General features: G+C 39.4%; 2 protein-coding genes across 2 annotated transcripts in view; both read left to right on the top strand.

The window, feature by feature from the left end:
* Positions 1-3836, top strand: part of LOC108773202 (cysteine and glycine-rich protein 1) — a 36516-nt gene extending 32680 nt beyond the window's left edge. The window contains exon 6 of the mRNA XM_018538936.1: positions 3800-3836. The gene's annotated coding sequence lies outside the window, so the exon portion shown is untranslated. The remainder of the gene's footprint in view (positions 1-3799) is intronic.
* An 11169-nt stretch (positions 3837-15005) lies between these two features.
* Dbx (homeobox protein Dbx) overlaps positions 15006-18540 on the top strand; it is a 35952-nt gene continuing 32417 nt past the window's right edge. Inside the window, exon 1 of the mRNA XM_018538940.1 lies at positions 15006-15906. Coding sequence (XP_018394442.1) covers positions 15006-15906 — 901 coding nt within the window. The remainder of the gene's footprint in view (positions 15907-18540) is intronic.

Genomic DNA, 18540 nt, shown 5'->3' with positions numbered 1-18540 from the left:
TGTCACGAACGTGCGGCGTAGAGCGGACAGCCGATCGCGGCGAATCCGATTCTCCTTGTGCGTATGTATATAATTATACAGGTGTATTTCAAGTTTTGATTGCGACGAAGACGGAATCACACAACTTTTCTTTAAAAAAAAAAAAAATTCTCCATCGCGCTCTTAGGTCAAAACTTTCTATTCGTGATACTAGAAGTTGTTCCAAAATCTTGAGCAAAGAAAGCGAGTTCACGAGTACATTGGAATAATTCGGTCACTCGATCAACGTTTGGTCGACGATTTTCTTCGTCCATTATTTTTACCGTTGTACGTCGAATAAAATGGTAGTTACGATTCGATCGATTTTGGGCAACACACGAATTTGGGTAATCGATGCACCACCGACCTTTACTCTCCCCCTCTCTCGGAATGCGAAATAAGATTCGATAAAATCGGATCTGAACAGCGGGGGGAACACCCGCGTCAACGGGGGACACTATCGACGCGACGTGCTCATTTCCACGAAGCTGATAATCCGCGAACGGGAGCTCGACGCGTATAACCTCTCTCCTCCACGTATATATATATTTATATATATCGCGTATACACACTTTTACGCGGGCACGCACATTCGGGCAGGAATACGCCGGGCGTCTACATCTATATACCGACGTATTGGGGACTGAGATTTGGCGGGACCCCCTCGACTCGACTCGACTTGCGATTATTCAATTCATCGGCCTGTCAAAAGCACCAGTGCACGCTGTGTTCCCTGATCGTTCTCTTTCCCTTCCTCTCTTTCTCTGTCTTTCGCCCTTTCTCTTTCGACCCTTTTCCTCTCGTTCTCTCGCTCTCTCTCTCTTTCTCTGATGTCGAGCCTACGATCTCTTTCTCTCTTTTTCTCCCTTTGGCGAATATACTCCCTTCCGCCCCTCCCTTTGCCTTCCTTCCCCTCCTCCCGATATAACTATCTTCTGTCTCTCGTACTCCCAAACCATTCCTCTTTCCCGATTTTCCGTCTCCGTTCGACGCGTTGCTACCCTTCGTTCGGCGGCCGCCAGCTCCCCTCGGGGTGGAGAACGATTAGGAGCAATACGTTGCGATAACTGCCCCTAATATCTCGGCATCGCTGCCATACGCAATACAAATTAGGGAAGCGTACCGTGAAAGTACGGCGGATATTTGATTCTACGATTCTCTCTCCTATTCTCTCCCTCCCGCGCTCTTTCGTTCTCTTTCTTCTCGCTTGTACTCACTCCATCAGCGAATAATACATTCCTTCCCCGAAATCCTAGTCCACGTGGCGCTTGCATGCGCATATTTATTTCATTGACAAAATAATAATAATAATTGGATTTTATATGCTTTTCATGACGTATCTTCGTAAATAAAATATGAATTTAAATGTTATAAAAAGAAAAGTCGCTTTTAAATCTAAATTTCGAAACTGAAATAATAATGAGATATGTAATTAACCATTATCTTTACATTTATTACCATTCTGTTAATTTTCAAATTCTTGCAATTTATAGATATAAAATTTTTCGTTAAAGAAAAATCATCTCTCGTACATTTTCTGAGAAATTCATTCAGTTAATACGGCGTTAGTTGCTCGTCTTTGTAGGGTGACAAGATGACGTACTCTACAATTTCCATAATAATTTAATAATGAAAATCGAATTATACATTCACATATATTTTACTTGTCATATATTAATTACATAAAAAAATTTAAATATGTATATATGGAAAGCTAGAAAACAATAAGTCAGTCCACCTTTTATGGTTGGCATTTTCTAAAATCCGGCCACATCACCTGTATTATTATCGCGCAAATATCCGCGTCGATGCGGAAAATTCTATCGGTTCTTCTGGCCCCGTAATTTATTCGAGCGCCATCCCCGGCCGCGTTATAAGCCCCGGCTTATATCGACGTGTCAACGCTTCACCTCGACACTTGGGCCGTTTTTGTCGCTCCGAGGGAAATGTCATTTAAAGTCGTGGCTCGTTTTAACGGGATAGAGAGAGAAAGAGAGAAAAAGGGAAGAGAGGAAGAGGTCGGAGCGAATTCGACGATTCGACCACCGCCGTGAAAACTGCCGCACCCCTCACGGCGCATTAGCTGTCATCGCCTTCACCGGTCGCTTTCATCGCCCGCCATGAAACAAATGATCAAAGCGTCAACGCGGATGCTGTGAATGGACCACAGGATCCATCCCCGGATCGTGTCCATGCCGCCTGACCGCCCGATAAAGCCGTTCGACGTGTCAGTCAATTTCCGAGTGATTGCAAGTTACTAGATATTATTCACTGTGGAGCGCTTAGAAAATCAAGCTACTTCTTACGCAACCCATGTCGCTAAATCACTTTAATCATAACGACATATAAATCTGACCTCTCATATAATTCCGGTTAACTCTTTAATTGGTTTTCGAAGCTCGTGAATACTCGCAGAGAACATAAACTCTATAATATTACATCAATTATAATTTCCCACTCTCAACAATGTAAATATAATATAACACATGTTGTACATAATAATTACATTGTTAAATAGGAAATATAATATTGATGGAATGTTACTGTTAGTTTGTGTTCTTGCGCCTTAGTATGTGCGCGTTAATTAATTTAAACAGAAATTACTTTGCTCAAATGATATACTGGAAAAAATTGAAAACGTACGGCAAAACAATTATATATTTTAATGAAAATGTTTCTTACTAAGGAATGACAAACGTATCAGATTTTACTTTTATTCAATATGCCGAACGTACGAGGGGTTAATCATCGGCGATTTAACAAGTTTGCCATTACCGCGGCGGATTTTTTCTGCAAAAACCAGACCGGATTGCATTTCCTGCAAAAATACCGTTTTTTCGGTATTGCTTTTTCCGTTTCATCGCTACAAATAAATTCGCCAGGATCCACGGAATGGATTCTGCGGATGCGTGTACCGCGGTATTGTTTCGCGGTATGTAAAGCGATACTGAAATAACTACTGTAGAAATTGAGCCCCGCGGCTGCCACAGGCGCGTATTTGCACGTATGCATATGCGAACGTGTATTATGTACATACGAGCTTTGCGGTAAAGTTAAAGGCGAATTTGCGCGGTTCGCTACTACTCCGATCGTCATTCTCGATCGATCATCGAAAGTGAGTGTGCGAATCGATTTATTATGTGTCGTCGTGAGTCCGACGCAGGTACTCGTTGGCGTTCTTGAAAGCGCACAACAGGAGATCTCACCTATTTCAAAGCCGCGATCAAATGCTGTGTAAATATTAAACGTTAGTAATGATGACACGTGTCACTTATATGTAGAAATTCAACCTCGCGAGTATATTTGTAGCGTCTTGGATATCTTATTTCTATTGTCGCTTGCACCGTAAACATTCTTTTGCATCTGTGTTAAAACTGGTCTTTATTAAAATTTTTGTGTTGAATTTTTAATATATCTGCGTGTTAATATAATGTAATTATGTTATTTAAATATTTCGTGTTAAATTGATATTCAACGTTTCTTAATAAGACAATTTCTGAGTCAGTGAACAAATATAAAAATAATGTATTTTAGAGTAAGATTGCTGAGATTATCCCTTTCTTTGAGCATCAATATTCTTGAAACGATAAGATAAATTAAAAAATACAAAAAATCTGTTTTAAAGATCTTTTATAAGACTCACTTTTATGAAAAGTTGATTGTCATAGGTACATAGAATAATTTTTTTCATAGACTTCGGTAATATATAATAATAATTCAGATATGGTAACAACTGTGAGAACAAAACTTAAAATGAAAACTAATAAAATTGTTGTCTTAGATCGGTCCAGTTGCAGACATTCGGAAGTCCAATCATGCGGCAAGATAAAATCGCGAATATATTTTTAATTAAGTTTACGTTATATGTTACCGACATTTAAGGTTCACTATAAAATGCTAAAACAAGTATACTACGTGACTAAAATCTAAAGAAATGTAGTAATCTGGTACTTACATTGTAATATAAAATAAAATTTCCGTAAGAATAATGTTACGTTGAAGGTTGGAAGGAGATGTGCACTTATCTTTTCACATAATCAGATCGTCATCAATTTTCTAGATTTTAAGATATTTAAAAAAAGTCTAATCATGGCTCTGATCTAATGGCAATCACTTTAAATTCTAAGAGAAATGAAAAATGTTAATTTTACTAAAAAAAAATAAACACCTTTCCACAATTTGCTTACAAATGTACATTTTCTGTGCTAATTTTTTACTTAATATTTATCTTGACATTTACTTTAATTTCTAACACATTTATCTTGTGTTGAATTAATACAAAAATGGGTGGACAGTTTGAGACTCAATGAGAAAAAATGTTAAATTTAATACAAATTTTTCAAACTACGTGTGTTTTATTGTTTACTTTTTCTCACATTTACAATCTGGTTTTCTTGTCAATTGACTTACAACCATGTGACAATCGTTCAAAGTATAATCTTGCTTTAGAACGTATAGTGAGGATAAAGGAGCTAGAACAGACGAAGGTGAATGATGGAAGAGAGGGTTGTAGAGGGGAAAGGAAGGAATATTTTGGCGGAGCAGAAGTGGAGACAGATTTTAGCTGGGCAGCGCGCGCGGGTGACGTGATATTAATTAACACGAACCCTTCGACCCTCCCGTCTCTCTCTCTCTCTTTCTTCTCTCTCTTTCTCTCTCGCTCACATTCGCACGTTTACCCTTGGAGGCGTGGAGCCGAGGGTTCAAGTGTCACACGAGGCGCACACAGACGTGCGCGCACACCTTACGAGAGCACCGACGACGAGCGGAAGCTGGAAAAGCTCCTCTGGCGGGCAAAACGATCCGCGACGCGCAACCTTGTTACAACCTTTACGTCACAATAGGGTGAGAATATCATGCTGCAAACGTTTGTACAAAAGCGACGTCGCCGCCGCCTCGATGGTGCGATGTACCGCCACATGCGTCTCCGTGCACACGAAAATGTCGTCATCAAGTAAATATGACAGATACATTTACCTCAAACATACATATATCGTCTGTGTCCAAATTGCGAAACGATTATGGCGTCGAGTTTCACGAACAATTGTATTATTTACACGGGATGATTCTTACACAATTAATATATAAGATAGATATGTTTTAAATTTTACATTTCTGGATAAAAAGGAAGGACAAATGTTTCTATGAACATTAGAAGACGCTTCGTTCATCGAAATGATGGACATAAATGAAATATTGACTGTGACATGACTATCAGATCAGATTCTTTCTTCTTGTGTATGGAAAATGATGGAGAACACTTTGAGTATCTGTTGTAAACAAAAAAAAAAATATCTACCTGAAAATTTTTAATAAAGTCATTTTTTTGATATTATATGCTGCATTCGTGTTCATTATTTCGACAGAGAAACATTTGCGATCTAATGTTTATATAGCAACATTTTCTTCCTTTTCAGGAACACGCTCACGAAATTTTAAAACGTTACACTTATGACTCATTGTGTATAAAAATATACAGCTTGATTCTCTACGAGATTACTGTGAAATTTTGCAGAAATACGCGGAATATATTATTTATATAAATAAAATTTAAATATAAATAAAAAATAGCGAGCGTTTGACACCAAACTTTTTATTTGGGATTAGCTGATTTAATAACAAACTGTTATAATAACAAACTGAAAATAGTTGCGCTCGAAGGAAAAAAGAGAGGCACTTTTTGCTATTTTCGTTACGTTTGCTAACCGAGTCGCGGATTTCGAGGTGCTCGCTCGCAGTATCGGCGGATGCGGAATGCACGCGCGGCGTAACGTCGATTTACGGCGTGAATTACGCTGGCGAACGCGCGTGGAAGCTTTTTTTAAAAGTACGAAAAGCGAAAACAGCAGCGGTGCACGAACGTGTCTAGGACGACGGGCGACAAACGCCGTTTCGGAGGCCAGGCACGAGCGCTCTGAAAATTGTTTTCTTACCCTTTTTCCGTCAATCCGCGAGTGCGCGCGCGGTAAAAAAAGAACCGTCCCGCTCTCCGCTCCGGCTTTTCCTTTTTTTTTTTTTTTCAGCTATTACATTTTCCCGTGAACGACGTACGTGACCGCCGAGTACGGCGCGTTTTTCTCCCTCGCGGATATCTAACATATGTATCGAACGTGAGAATAAACACGAACGACTCTCGCGTTCCGTTAACGCCTCGTGCACCGTCACTGTTGCGAACTGCATTCGAAATGCTGTAGGAATATTCGAGTCTCTAATCGCGAATATTAATAAAAATGCTTCATTTCTATATTCAGTTTAGCTTTTAAAATTCGATAATTGGAGATAATTTTTTAAATTCCTTTCAAGCTAATATATTAAGCTTTCTTTTGCAAATATAGATATATAATCAGAACAATACTTTCAAAATGTACAAACTGAAAAATTTATTATGTCGTCTTCAAATAACATTGCTTTATATTTTCTTGTTTGATCTCCATAAATTAAAAAAAAACTATTTTTTTGTTATTTTTTTAAAAAATATATATGTGTTACATTTCAAGGCACACTCAAAGTATAAAAATGTCATAGATTATTTCGTTATTACGTCTTTAAATTTATATGTAAAATTTGAGGACATTCTCTTACTAATTTAAATACAATATTTGATTTTTGACTCTTAGATAAAATCGCGTTTTGCGCGCGTAGTACTCATTTTCAAATTTGACGAAAAAGTAGCATTACACAAATTAAATAAAATTTTTTACATATACTAATAAAACTCCAATAAATACTCGTGTAAAAGTTCCATCTGGATCCATCTACTCGTTGCAAGTTATTTATTTAAAACCGCAGCAAATGTGATTATTGTGCTGTATAAACCATCGTAAGTCAAACTATATATTTATTTCGTTTTGTAGTTTATTTCAGAGCGTTTTCAAACATTTCTATTGTTGAAATAAAAAAACCTAAGAAATCACACAGCGGTTTTTAAATTTCGATAACTTTTAATTGATATTGTACAGCAACGCAATCATCCTTAATTCAGAGGAGGCGATCAATTCGGCTTTTACAACGAAGCTGAAAACAGAAGTGCCACATAAAATACAAGACGCAGGCTTGAGAACGAGGGTGTATATGATATACATCGATGTCGCGCCGAAGTCCTCATTTCACCCAAGATATCGGATTTTTCCAACCCTTTCCTTCGCGCTCTCTCCTTTATTACACCTTTATACCGCCTACTCTCTCCGCCATCGCCGTCACCCCCGCACGACCCCTTTATACCAAACAAAGCAATCTCGAACCCGTAGCGAGGACGACGGCCTCTACGCGCGACTGTGTTAGGTGACAATTTATATACCGGGCTACCTATGTAATAACTTACTCACTCGATACATCTTTTTCGCGCGCGCGAGACGACGTTTCCACGGCTTTATACCTCTGCGGCTTGTTACCGCGAAAAGATCGTATTGTTAGGCGACTATCCGAAAAATTGCACGAGTTCATACATTCGGTATAACGGTATTGGAAACTCGAGTCTTATCAGTCTCCTTTAATAACGTTTTGCTTGCAATCTTTGCCAAAAATTATATACGTGAGTTATTAAAAGATTTTATTGTTATCAACTTATTAATAAAATTAAATAACAAAATGTTTTTTAATATTATGTGATAAAATGTATTATATATAATTATATTCTCACTTTTTTCTTGAATCATCAGGCTAAATAACGTCTTAAAAAATAAATGTAAGTTGGACAAATATATTTTACTTTTTAATTACCATTTGTAAGTTAATATTTTATAAAATTTATTATGTGTTATAAAGAAAGCCTCAATTAATTTATCAAAGCATAACGATCTTATCTATTTTTATTAATATAAATTAGCTTTAATTTCAGCTTTTTAACTTTTTCTATAATAATTCTTACACTCGAAAAAATTTGATCTAACTATTACTTTTTTACAGAGTAAATCTTATTTATCATAAGTGAATATTTAGCTGGTACTATTCAATAAATGTTCAATAAAACTTAGTACTTTTTTCTTAGTGTAAAACCAGGAAAAGTTAGAAATCGTAAGGTAAACCGAGATTTAAATTAACCTTTAATAATACAATGGACATTAATCGATAATAGTTTAACATGGATAATTTACTGCAATAAGGGTGTTCTTTATTAAGGGCATTGAACGTAAGAGCTATCGGAGCAATGCAATCGAAATGATCGCTGCGCGCGGCATGACACGTAAGAGCGTCAACGCGATATATATGTATTTAATGCACGCGTTATTGGGGCGAAGCAACTAATAAAGTCGATTTCACGCACGATTCGTTGCGTTCGACGCGCACGCAAATAATATAACTCGAATACTCGCATTCGGCCCGCGGCTCGCTGTGCCAGCAATGACAATGGTACGTATACGAGGTGTGTCAGGACTACTGCACTTTGTCATAATCACAAATATTCCAAGTCAGAGATCGAACGACGTTTACCATCGTTAAAGAGTCATTAATTATCGAATTAGAGAATCCAGCAAAAAATCGATATAAACGTTTATTATTTATCGTTAAAAAAAGGTAATAAATTTCTGAAGATTTATATAATAAGTACTATAAGAGTAGAGAAAGAGAAACAATTAACTAATATATACAATATATGTATAATAATTTTGATAGAGAATAAATTAACTACCCTACAAACGCAATATTTCCGAATTTTATATGAGTAACAAAAAGGGTAAATAATTTTCGTATAATATTCTATGAATATTGTGTTTACAGGATAATTTCTTCTCTCGAGGAAATAAGTAATAGATGCTTATTCTTTTTTAGGATTAGCTCTAAATGAACTTCATATCACTGAACGTTTAATTAAACGTTAAATTTCAATTACAAAATACTAAAAGAAATAGAATTTAAAAGGTTGCCAATTTTCAGTACGATGAAAAAATTCACAATTTTTCATGATTATAAAATAGACGTGAGATATTTGATGTCCGAGTCTCCGTTTGAAGAAGAGCGAAATAATTCTGGGACACCGTGTATGCCGATACGTATTGTTACAGGATAAGAGACATCGCATATAAGTCCGTGGCGTCATGTGCTCATAACTGCTCCCTATCAGAATAATATTATTATCCCGGCCACCCCACGATGATCCCGCTATCCAGCGTGCAGTGCTTACTTTTCGCGACTTTGTTTCGTGCATGTCAGCGAAAGCTGTTGAATCGCGTAAACGGAGTGATAAATGAAAATCCAGATTATTGTCTATGCGCGGAACGGATCTCGCTTTTCTGTCATTCCTGTCGGATTAAAACGAGAATCACTTTCGCGAAATAATCCTGAGACCCTAATCCTGAGAGCAGATGAGGGTTTGGTGTTATACTGCAACAGTTACTCATTTTACTCGTATTCGTGCTGCAACAATTAATTAATGCTGTAATTTTCCAAAACCTCGCTGAAAAAGATCTCTGTACAATTATAAATTATAATCGAGAGTTATTTTTAGATTCGTGTGATCCCAATTCTTTTGTTTATCTCTAAAACATTTTCTTCAGATTAAGCAAAAAATCTCTAAAAAATAATTACTCGATCCTTTCTTCTCGAATATTCATCTTTTATTTTTTAAATAAATTTATTCTTTATTAAGTATAATTACTTTAGATGTCTATTTTATGTAGATTCATCACATAATATAAAATATAATCATAATATTCTATAATCTTCGTGGTAATAGAGCGAACTGCAGTCAGTATTAGTTAATTACTCTGGAGGGAGGATCGGTCTCAATTAATGTTTCCATTGGTCGTACAACTTACCGCTTAAATATCAATTTCAAACAGACGGTATCCTTATTAGCATTAGCTTGGCGAGTACGACAAAGAAGTTTAGGTACGCCGCTAGGAAAGTTCAAGGATGCAAATAAGGATAATATCGCAACGGAAGTATGGACAAGGGAAGATGAAGATAGTAGTTGCCCATCCCATTTACACTTATCGTTGGAATTATTTTGTTCGCGTAAGCTTGTAAGGAATCACGCACTCATTTCTCGTTGTTATAGAATTTATTGAAAATATTCGAAAAGCAAATATGTCTATAACAGATATTGTGCATATTTCTGCACATTTTTCTTTAATCATCCGGAGCTAACGTAAATTTATTTTATCTATTCAATTATACTCTTTATATTACAATTTGTAAGTTTGAATTGTCGTTATTAAAACGCACTTAGTATTTATTCCTTTTTATACGAGTCACGTCATTTTGGTTCCTTACAATTAATCAATGCCTTTTAATCTGCCATTTTGACTTCTCTCTTTTTATATATTTGGTATTTTCTCCTTTATTTTTAAAAGCATTATTCTTTAGCGAATCATTTCTTCAAATATTGGAACAGAAAATTTTTTATATATATTATTTAAAATATATATTATATTTTTCGTAGAAACACTGTTTACGAAGATTGATTATACAATATACACATATAATAATTAATTATATAATTGAAACATTAATACATGTTCAAGTATACATTTGGTTTAATGATCTATTATAATTGCATTATTAAAGGCTAAATTCTTTATGAACATCATGATAATGTAGCTCCCTTTATCATTTAGGTCACTTTATCAGAACTGAGTCCATAATTATTTTACCCCTGCTCGAAATAAATCATTTTTCATTTCCTCCCTTCGCGGACTAACAGGAGTACCGCCATTCAAATTGTCCTCAATTTATATTGGGTAATATTAAGACAGTTTACATTGCTTTTTTCGTATCTGTTAATAATACGGGATACAACATGGGGGTAGAAAAATAATTTTTCTTATTATATTTATATATATATACACACACACACTACATATATAATATGTATGTGTGTGTGGTGTGTAATTATACATAAAAACTGACTCTACCAACAAATTATGAAGTTACCGTAGGAAATTAATTTAATATGAATACTAGTCTACTCAAACAATATTAACATTACTTTAACTTCCCGCACAATTTCTTGAAAAGTTCAATATTCTTGATTGAAGGATAAATAGATGAAATATAAGACTTATATAGGATGGAAGCGTTGAAAGCCGCGATTATTCATCACCGAGATTTTTAAAACGAAATCGCCATCGTTGCGGCCGCTCATAGGTCCATCACGTCGGATGAATGAATAATTATCCCGAACCCCCGCACACAAAACGAATCGTTTCTCAGCGCAACTCCCTTCGCCGTGGAAATGCCTATATACCGAACCGCCCCCAATTTATATAAGCTAACCGACTTGGTGCTCCCGATCACCCCCCTCGTCTGGTGCTCGTATAATAATTCCGCGATTCCCTCCCGATGTTCATTTCATTATTTTTTTTTCCTCCTTCGTCGCGGCCGCCTTTGCCTCTTCTCTCTCCTTCCTCTTCTTCATCCGCCACTTCCACAACGTTTCTCCGCAACTCACCGCCGCCACCGCCGCTGCCGCTGAGAGGGTGATAAGTCGTGACGTCGACGAGGTAGAGGTGATTCCGAAACGTAGGCGTGGTCGCAGCATCCCACCCCCGCCGACCACCGCTACGGGGGCTAGTCGGCGGGGGTGGGAGGGTTCGAATTCCATGGGGGGATAGGATGGCGCGCAGTGCACGCTTCGCGTTGGCTGCCTCCGACTCTCCACCACCACGTGGCCGGAGCCGGCGGCGGGTGCGGTGGTGGACGTGTGCACCCCCTATATATAGAGGGTGGAAAATCGTGTAAGAAAAACCCGCGGCACTCTGCACCAACCTCATCGGCCCTATTTCTCCCATTCTCTCTTTCTCGCTCTTTCCCGCCGCTTTCTACCCTTCATTGTCCTCGTTTTCGTACGACCCCCGCCGGTAATAGACGACGGCTCTACTTAAGTGCGGGGCACGCCGTCGCGCCTTGTCCTTCTCCCGGCCCTCCTCGTTCCTTCCGCTTTCCCACCCTTCTCTGCCCCTCTCGCTCTTCTTCCCTCGTCCTTCTTCGTCCCGCGATCCTTTATCCTCGCGCGTTTAAAAGGGACGTATGTATGTATGGCCTCGTGTACGCCGCTTTTATGTGAAATTCTTGGGGCGAGCATCGCGGGAGAGGAGACTTATCACGCGCTGTCAGAGGAACGCGCGCCGTGTACTTGTATGCGTGCACACGCACGTCCGCATGGTCCACATGGTGACACACCGGTATCGCGCGCTCGTTAATTTAATTAACCCTACGGACACTTCCGGCATCAACGTGGACGGCCAGCATGCTCTGCCGTACTTTCCACGATAATGCGCACGAGGTCGCCCCTCCCCCCGCGCAACGTCGTCGTCACTTTCGTTGACCCGAGCGACAGGATTCGGGGGCAGACGGGGGGGGAACAGGGGGAAGGGGAGGTAACGAAATTATGCGCGTGGAATGACGGCAACGTAGTGTCTCGTCAACACTGCTTCGTGCGACACTATATCGTGTCATCGTTCGAAATGTTGCAGACGCTAATGGACGTAACTATGTAATGATTTCGGTGGGGCGTGTTAAGTCTCTTTTTTTAATTCTTAATGCTCTTTTTATGAACAACTGGAATTAGTAAAATATATACAGATATATACTTCTAAATTTATATTATTTAAATTTGTATACATTTTGATATATTTATATGTAAATAGCATCTAATAATTTCAGAATGAACTCTTTTTATATATTTTTGTTGCGAATTCTTTAATCTTCGAGTGTAACATGAGAATTTTTGAAATAGGAAACATATGTCTACATAATAAATGTAAAATTACTTTTTAAAATTATTTTTTATTGTACATTTATGTACACAAATTAAGAAATATGTAATAACATGTATATGTGTGTGTATATTTGATAAAAATTAAGAATTTCAGCTGAATAATATTGTAAGAAAGACAATAAAAAAAATCTATAGAGGTAGGAAAGAAAAATTCTGCAGAGCTTTTTTCTCTGTATCTTCTACTAGATTGTCATGTGTCATACATATTATATGCAGTATATCACTTATTGTGCAGTAGAGAAGAAAGTTTTGTGATTTCAGTGAGCTGAACGTCCGAGAACGAAATTTTATTTTTATCTTGGAAATACGATCATTACCTCGATTTCTGCTATATTCTGAAAGCTAGTTGTAATAAGCCGGCGGCTTCATAATATATCGATATCGTCATTATCACGTGATTATTACGCAATTCAGAGAAGTCGTGGACGATCGCCAAGCCTCTCTCGTTCCCGCCGGCGGTTATTATTATTATCATCATTACTGTTATCATTATTACTATACCTGTGGGTTTGGGGGGGAGCTGCAAAGCTGTCTCTCTTTCTCTCTCATCGGCGATAATATAATTACCTACACCGACAAGAAAATTACATCGTACTCTCTTGCGCTGTCCCGCAAGTCTATGCAACACGAACGTGATACACGCGAGCGCGCGCTCGCCGGTAGTAGTGCGAGATAATAAAGTTGATAAGAGCGTAGAGGGTCGCTCTCCGCACTCCCTATACCCACCGAAAGAGGGCAAACGGGGTAACGTCGGAGGAAGGGGAGGATAAAGGCGAACGGTGATACGCGAGAAACGGGGTGCAAGCGAGAGAACGGCTAGCGGTACCATCGGGGGTACGACGGGGTAAATGGGCGTGGCCGGCATTTGCCGGCGAGGCAGGCGATTGGACGGTCCGCGGGGCGGCTTCGTCAAATAAAATCCAATCGTTGAGACCAAAGGAATGCGAATCTCCAGGCTTTTTTCCTACTCTTGGTACTATACGAAGCGGCGAGCCGTTTACCCTCCTCTTTCTACCGCTTCCTCTCCCCCTTCTACGATCCCCGCCGGGGTAGTGTGTGCCTTCCAAATGTCCCTCTCCTCCCGCCTTTCTCTTTTCCTTCGTTTCTCAAGGGGGTGCGCACAGCGCCGTTTGATGGGAGTATGATTTTATTACGGCATTACCGAGCGAGCCAAACCCCGAATTGCTCGGCTTATAGTCCGTATTATCTCACCTAAGAGGAAAGGAAGGGGCGGCGGAGGAACGGAGAGTGGAGCGGGCAACGGGGTGGTCAGAGGTGAGGGAAGAGGCACGGAGGCATCCACCCCTTCGCTGGCGTACCCTTCTTCGGGTAAGGCCACTGCCTGCACGTACGTACGGGGTGGTGTTTCGAGAACGCCGGCGACGCCGGTCGGGGAGGGAATTGGGGGGGAAACGAGTGAGCCACCTATATGCTTTTGTGGGCCTTCATTCGAGGGTTGCATGCTCTCACGTTGCCGTTGCCACCACTAACCCCCCTTCCGTGCGTTCGGAAGGCACGCACGCAGGCACGCCAGTTGACATCCCGCTGCCGAAATCGCACGTCCTCGTCGTCCGTTGTCGTCGGACGTGAAGTGAAGTTGCGTGCCCGATCATGTGACTCGCGTGATCCCGCACGGTGGGATCTTCCGCGACGAGGATCTCGCGGGATAAGGGGGTCCAGCCTTTTCTTTCCTTTGAGCCGAGTACACGTTGTTGAAAACACGGTGGGGATTCAATTATTTTTAGATACTTGAACTAAGTGGATACTCGAGTTGTAATGTCAATGTGCATCATGCGATCGACGGTGACTTTGAAATAATTATCGCGATTATTCGACATGCGGAAACTGCTACCAATCTTCCGAGCAATAAATCCGAAGGAATCGTAGGCGGTATGCTGATGTGTGATTAGTGAAATAGTTTGTGAAGATTGAGTAATTTTAAATTGGAAGAAAGTTGCACAACGATCTTCGATGATCTTGATTCAAACATAAAAATGTGATTTTCGATTGATTTTTACGCGCGAATCTTATACGAGATGAACGGCAATGAGTTGTCAATCAGTAAGTATCCAAAACAATGATAAACCTAATACTGTTTAAAATTCATGGAGAGAAATCAATTAACTATAACGTAAGAAATAAAATAATTGCGCTTCGTTGATCAGTATCGAGTCCGAAGCTAGCTAGAAGGACCTTCAATCCTTTCTTCGACTAAAAATCGTCCTATAAGACGACGATCGTAATAGTCGGTGGGCCAAGCAGCCGTGATATGTTCCCCTCGTCAGCGGCGATGCTGAAGAATCTGCAGCAGAGTGCCATGACCTCGCCCTTCCTGATGGAGAACCTGCTCCAGAGCAAGGCGTCGCCGGGAACGGATCTCACCAGTCTGACCTTGAATTGGGCGGCGAGTCTGGTAGCGCGGCAGCGTGAGAGAGAATGCGAGGCGAGTCTCAGACTCGTTCGGGACCGATCCTCCCCCAACGATCTCATCCAGGATCACCTGGACCAACGATCCGGCACGATTAGCGGACGCGATCGCATAATGATCGATTGCGGCGGCAGGGATCAACAGAGATCCTGCGGCAGTAGGTCCGGTGAGCGGCAACACGACCGGATGCAGCTCCTTCAACGTGAGAAGGAGGTCCTGGACCGGAGTCAGGGAGTATACGTCGACATGGAGAACGATAGGATGGACGGCCCGGTAATGGTAGACCGACTGTGCGCGATGGAGAGGCTCTGTAATGAGAGGATCGACAATCGATCTAATTCCGGTGTCGAGTCCTGTAACTCGAACGTAGACGAGGATCCGATTCCGGGCGCAGAATTGGATGGTGGTCTTCAATCGGCCGACAGGGATGAGATGGTGCTAGGCGAGCGTGTCTCCGCGATCGAGATAGACAGACGGTACGACCTTGGATGCAGAAACGTCATGCACACGTCCGATGAGATGACGATCGCCTCGGGAGAGAGGGAGGCGGCGGTGACGGCGGCGGCGACGGTGGTCGAGCGTGCCGTCGACAGAATAGGCGAGAGGACCACCGCCTGTTCCTGCGGCGACGAGCAGTGCTCTGGACCAGCGTGTAGAACCATCCAGGAGAAGGAGAAGCCGCAACTCAAGTTCAGCGTTAGCGCTATACTCGGCGGTAATCATGACAGGAGGCCACATCCCGGTAATTCATTGATAAAATACTTATACACTTGAAGCTCTTTTGGCATTATAGAATCTGAGGAATTGATAAGGGAGGAGGTTTAGGCTCAATTTTATAACTCACGCAGTTAAATCTTAACCGAGGTTCAACTTACTTCTGATCTCTTTCCAATTCTAGAATTAGAAAGAAATAAGGAATAAGTTAAACATCGGTCAAGAGTTAACTGTGAATTGTGAAACTGAGCCTTAGTGTTTTTAAAATGCCACTCTATAAGTTGACGAAATTCTTGTTTGAAAAAGTTTAAAAAGGATGAGAAAGGAAAAGATGGGAAGGATATAGAAAAGTGAAACAACATATTATTAAATATCGGTAAACGCATTGGGAAAATTTATTTGCGAATAAAAGGCGATATTTGGCGACTATGATATTAGTTTATCGACCATCGTAAATATAATGTTCGAAAATTACAGAAATTTTATAATTTAATCGAAAAAAGAAAGAAAAAACAATTAGAAAAAGTACTTTAAAAAATACAGGAAGATTAATTACGAAGCAAAAGAAATCGCGTTGTAATTTATTGATAAACGTTTATCTGACATAATTAAACTGACAATTATCCTGTTTGTTGATGAATTAATAGGTGCAGATTTTTTAAATAGCTGTATTTGTTCTGTTAACGAAGAAACAAATTCAAATGGTTCAAAGAACCCTACATTAGCGAGAATCTTGTAATTTGAAAAAAGAGAAAGAATAAGAGAAAAAGGAATGGGAAAATATTTAAAAGAGTAACAATATATAATTTAAAAACATGATAAGAGGGAAACGCATCAAGATAATTTATTAATAAATAATAATAACGATAACATTAATTGATGCGTTGAACATCATTAACACACAATATGTGGAATTACTAAATTATTGTGATCTATAATGGAAAAGAAAGTGAAAAAGACACGATGGTATTGTGAGGAAATATATAATTTAAAGATAAATCATTACTGGACAGAAGATTCTACGATTCATTAATAAATACTGACAATTATTTATTGTCAGTACAATAATAATCAATATTAATAGACAATATTAATCAAAAATTTGCTGTCCGACTTTTTATTTTTAATTAGAATGTAATTTTTAGATTGTGTATTATTGTTGCTATAAATAACGAAGAAGTTTCAAGTACTGAAGTTACGAGAAAATAACACCAGAAGTAACAACATATTTAAACGCTATTCTATTTTCTTAAATTTTTTTCAAGTAGCAAATCTAACAGGAATTATATGAAATATATTAGTACCCTGTACTATCAGTAGTATTGTATATTTACTACATCGTAGGGTCGATGATCGCGAATATCGCGATCGTAGATTTGTTTGCTCTCGATGGAATGACATCGTCGAGAAGAATTTCACTCGGTGATCTGAGAGTGTTGAAACAAAGCTCACCACAAATCAGTGTCGCGAGCAGACTTCTGTCGCCGGTCCCTAAATCTCATCCGCACACCCTCAAGACGAGTCGCGCAGCGTGCGTGCGGGGTGGAGCGCACAGGGCGTCAGCTGGCCCGCCACTTACCTTCACCCCAATATTAAGCCCTTACGATTGGTGCCTATAATATTAGACAAGCAGCAGGATTCAATGATGTATTGCCGCGTCGCTTGTCGCTCTTTTCCACCGTTCGGGCTGTAATACGTTCCAAATATTTGTCGTTGCAAATTAATACGAGAGGTGCAATGGGAAAGTACAGTGACCAATAGTACAATTGTTTTATTTATTCAGCAGTAATAACCCAAAAATTAACAAAAACATAGAGTACTAATAATATAACGAAACATTGTGTTGTTTTGTAGTTTCATACTTAATCTTTTATTATTCATATGGGAGGGGAGGCAGGAGCGGAGTAGCCAGAATACTCCAGTCTATAAATTCTCTAATGTATAAACGCTATTCATATATATATATAATACGTTCTTATATTGTATTTAATACAAATTGTTTCACAATTTCAAAAAAAAATTGTATATTTATCTGTATGAAAGAACGTAGGTATAGAACGTTATCTGTCAATTTTTATTTAATTGTAAATCAGCAAAGAGAACAATAAAAATTGAGATATATAATGTTGGAGTATCAGAAACACCCCACGCAGATAATTACACTAAAAAAAAAATACGCGGATAATATAGCGTTTATAAATAAAAAATGTCTCATTTAAATATCATTATAGATTATTAAAATTAAAATAAAACAGTGAAAGAGAAAGAGACGTAATACTACGATAAAATAATTCTGCTGCACTTCGAAGCAACTGCAATCTTCTTCTGTTATAATCGTATCTCTGCACAATTTCCATATTCATCGCATCATTTCACAATCTTCGCAGTTTATAATCCGAAGGTTCGTAATTGATTTTTGCAGCCGAAAAATCCAATTTTCTTCCGTCACCTCGATTCTGAGAAGAATCGTTACAGGTTACAGGTCGTTCTCCGCGCGTGGGTTACAATGCCGTCCCGTCATTCGCAGGACACCCCCGAATATTCGCGAGGGTCCAGCGGACCCTCGCACACGCATACACGCCAATCTTCAGCCGGCGTGTCCTCATTGTCACTCTTTCCTCCACGGTGGCCGAGCCATCCCATCCCTTCCCCCCCCCCCCCC

Source organism: Cyphomyrmex costatus, unplaced genomic scaffold (assembly GCF_001594065.2).
Source record: "Cyphomyrmex costatus isolate MS0001 unplaced genomic scaffold, Ccosl1.0 scaffold2, whole genome shotgun sequence".
In the NCBI taxonomy this organism is placed as follows: Eukaryota; Metazoa; Arthropoda; class Insecta; order Hymenoptera; family Formicidae; genus Cyphomyrmex; species Cyphomyrmex costatus.
Note: the sequence above shows the minus strand (reverse complement) of the source record. Positions and strands in the feature narration are given on the sequence as shown.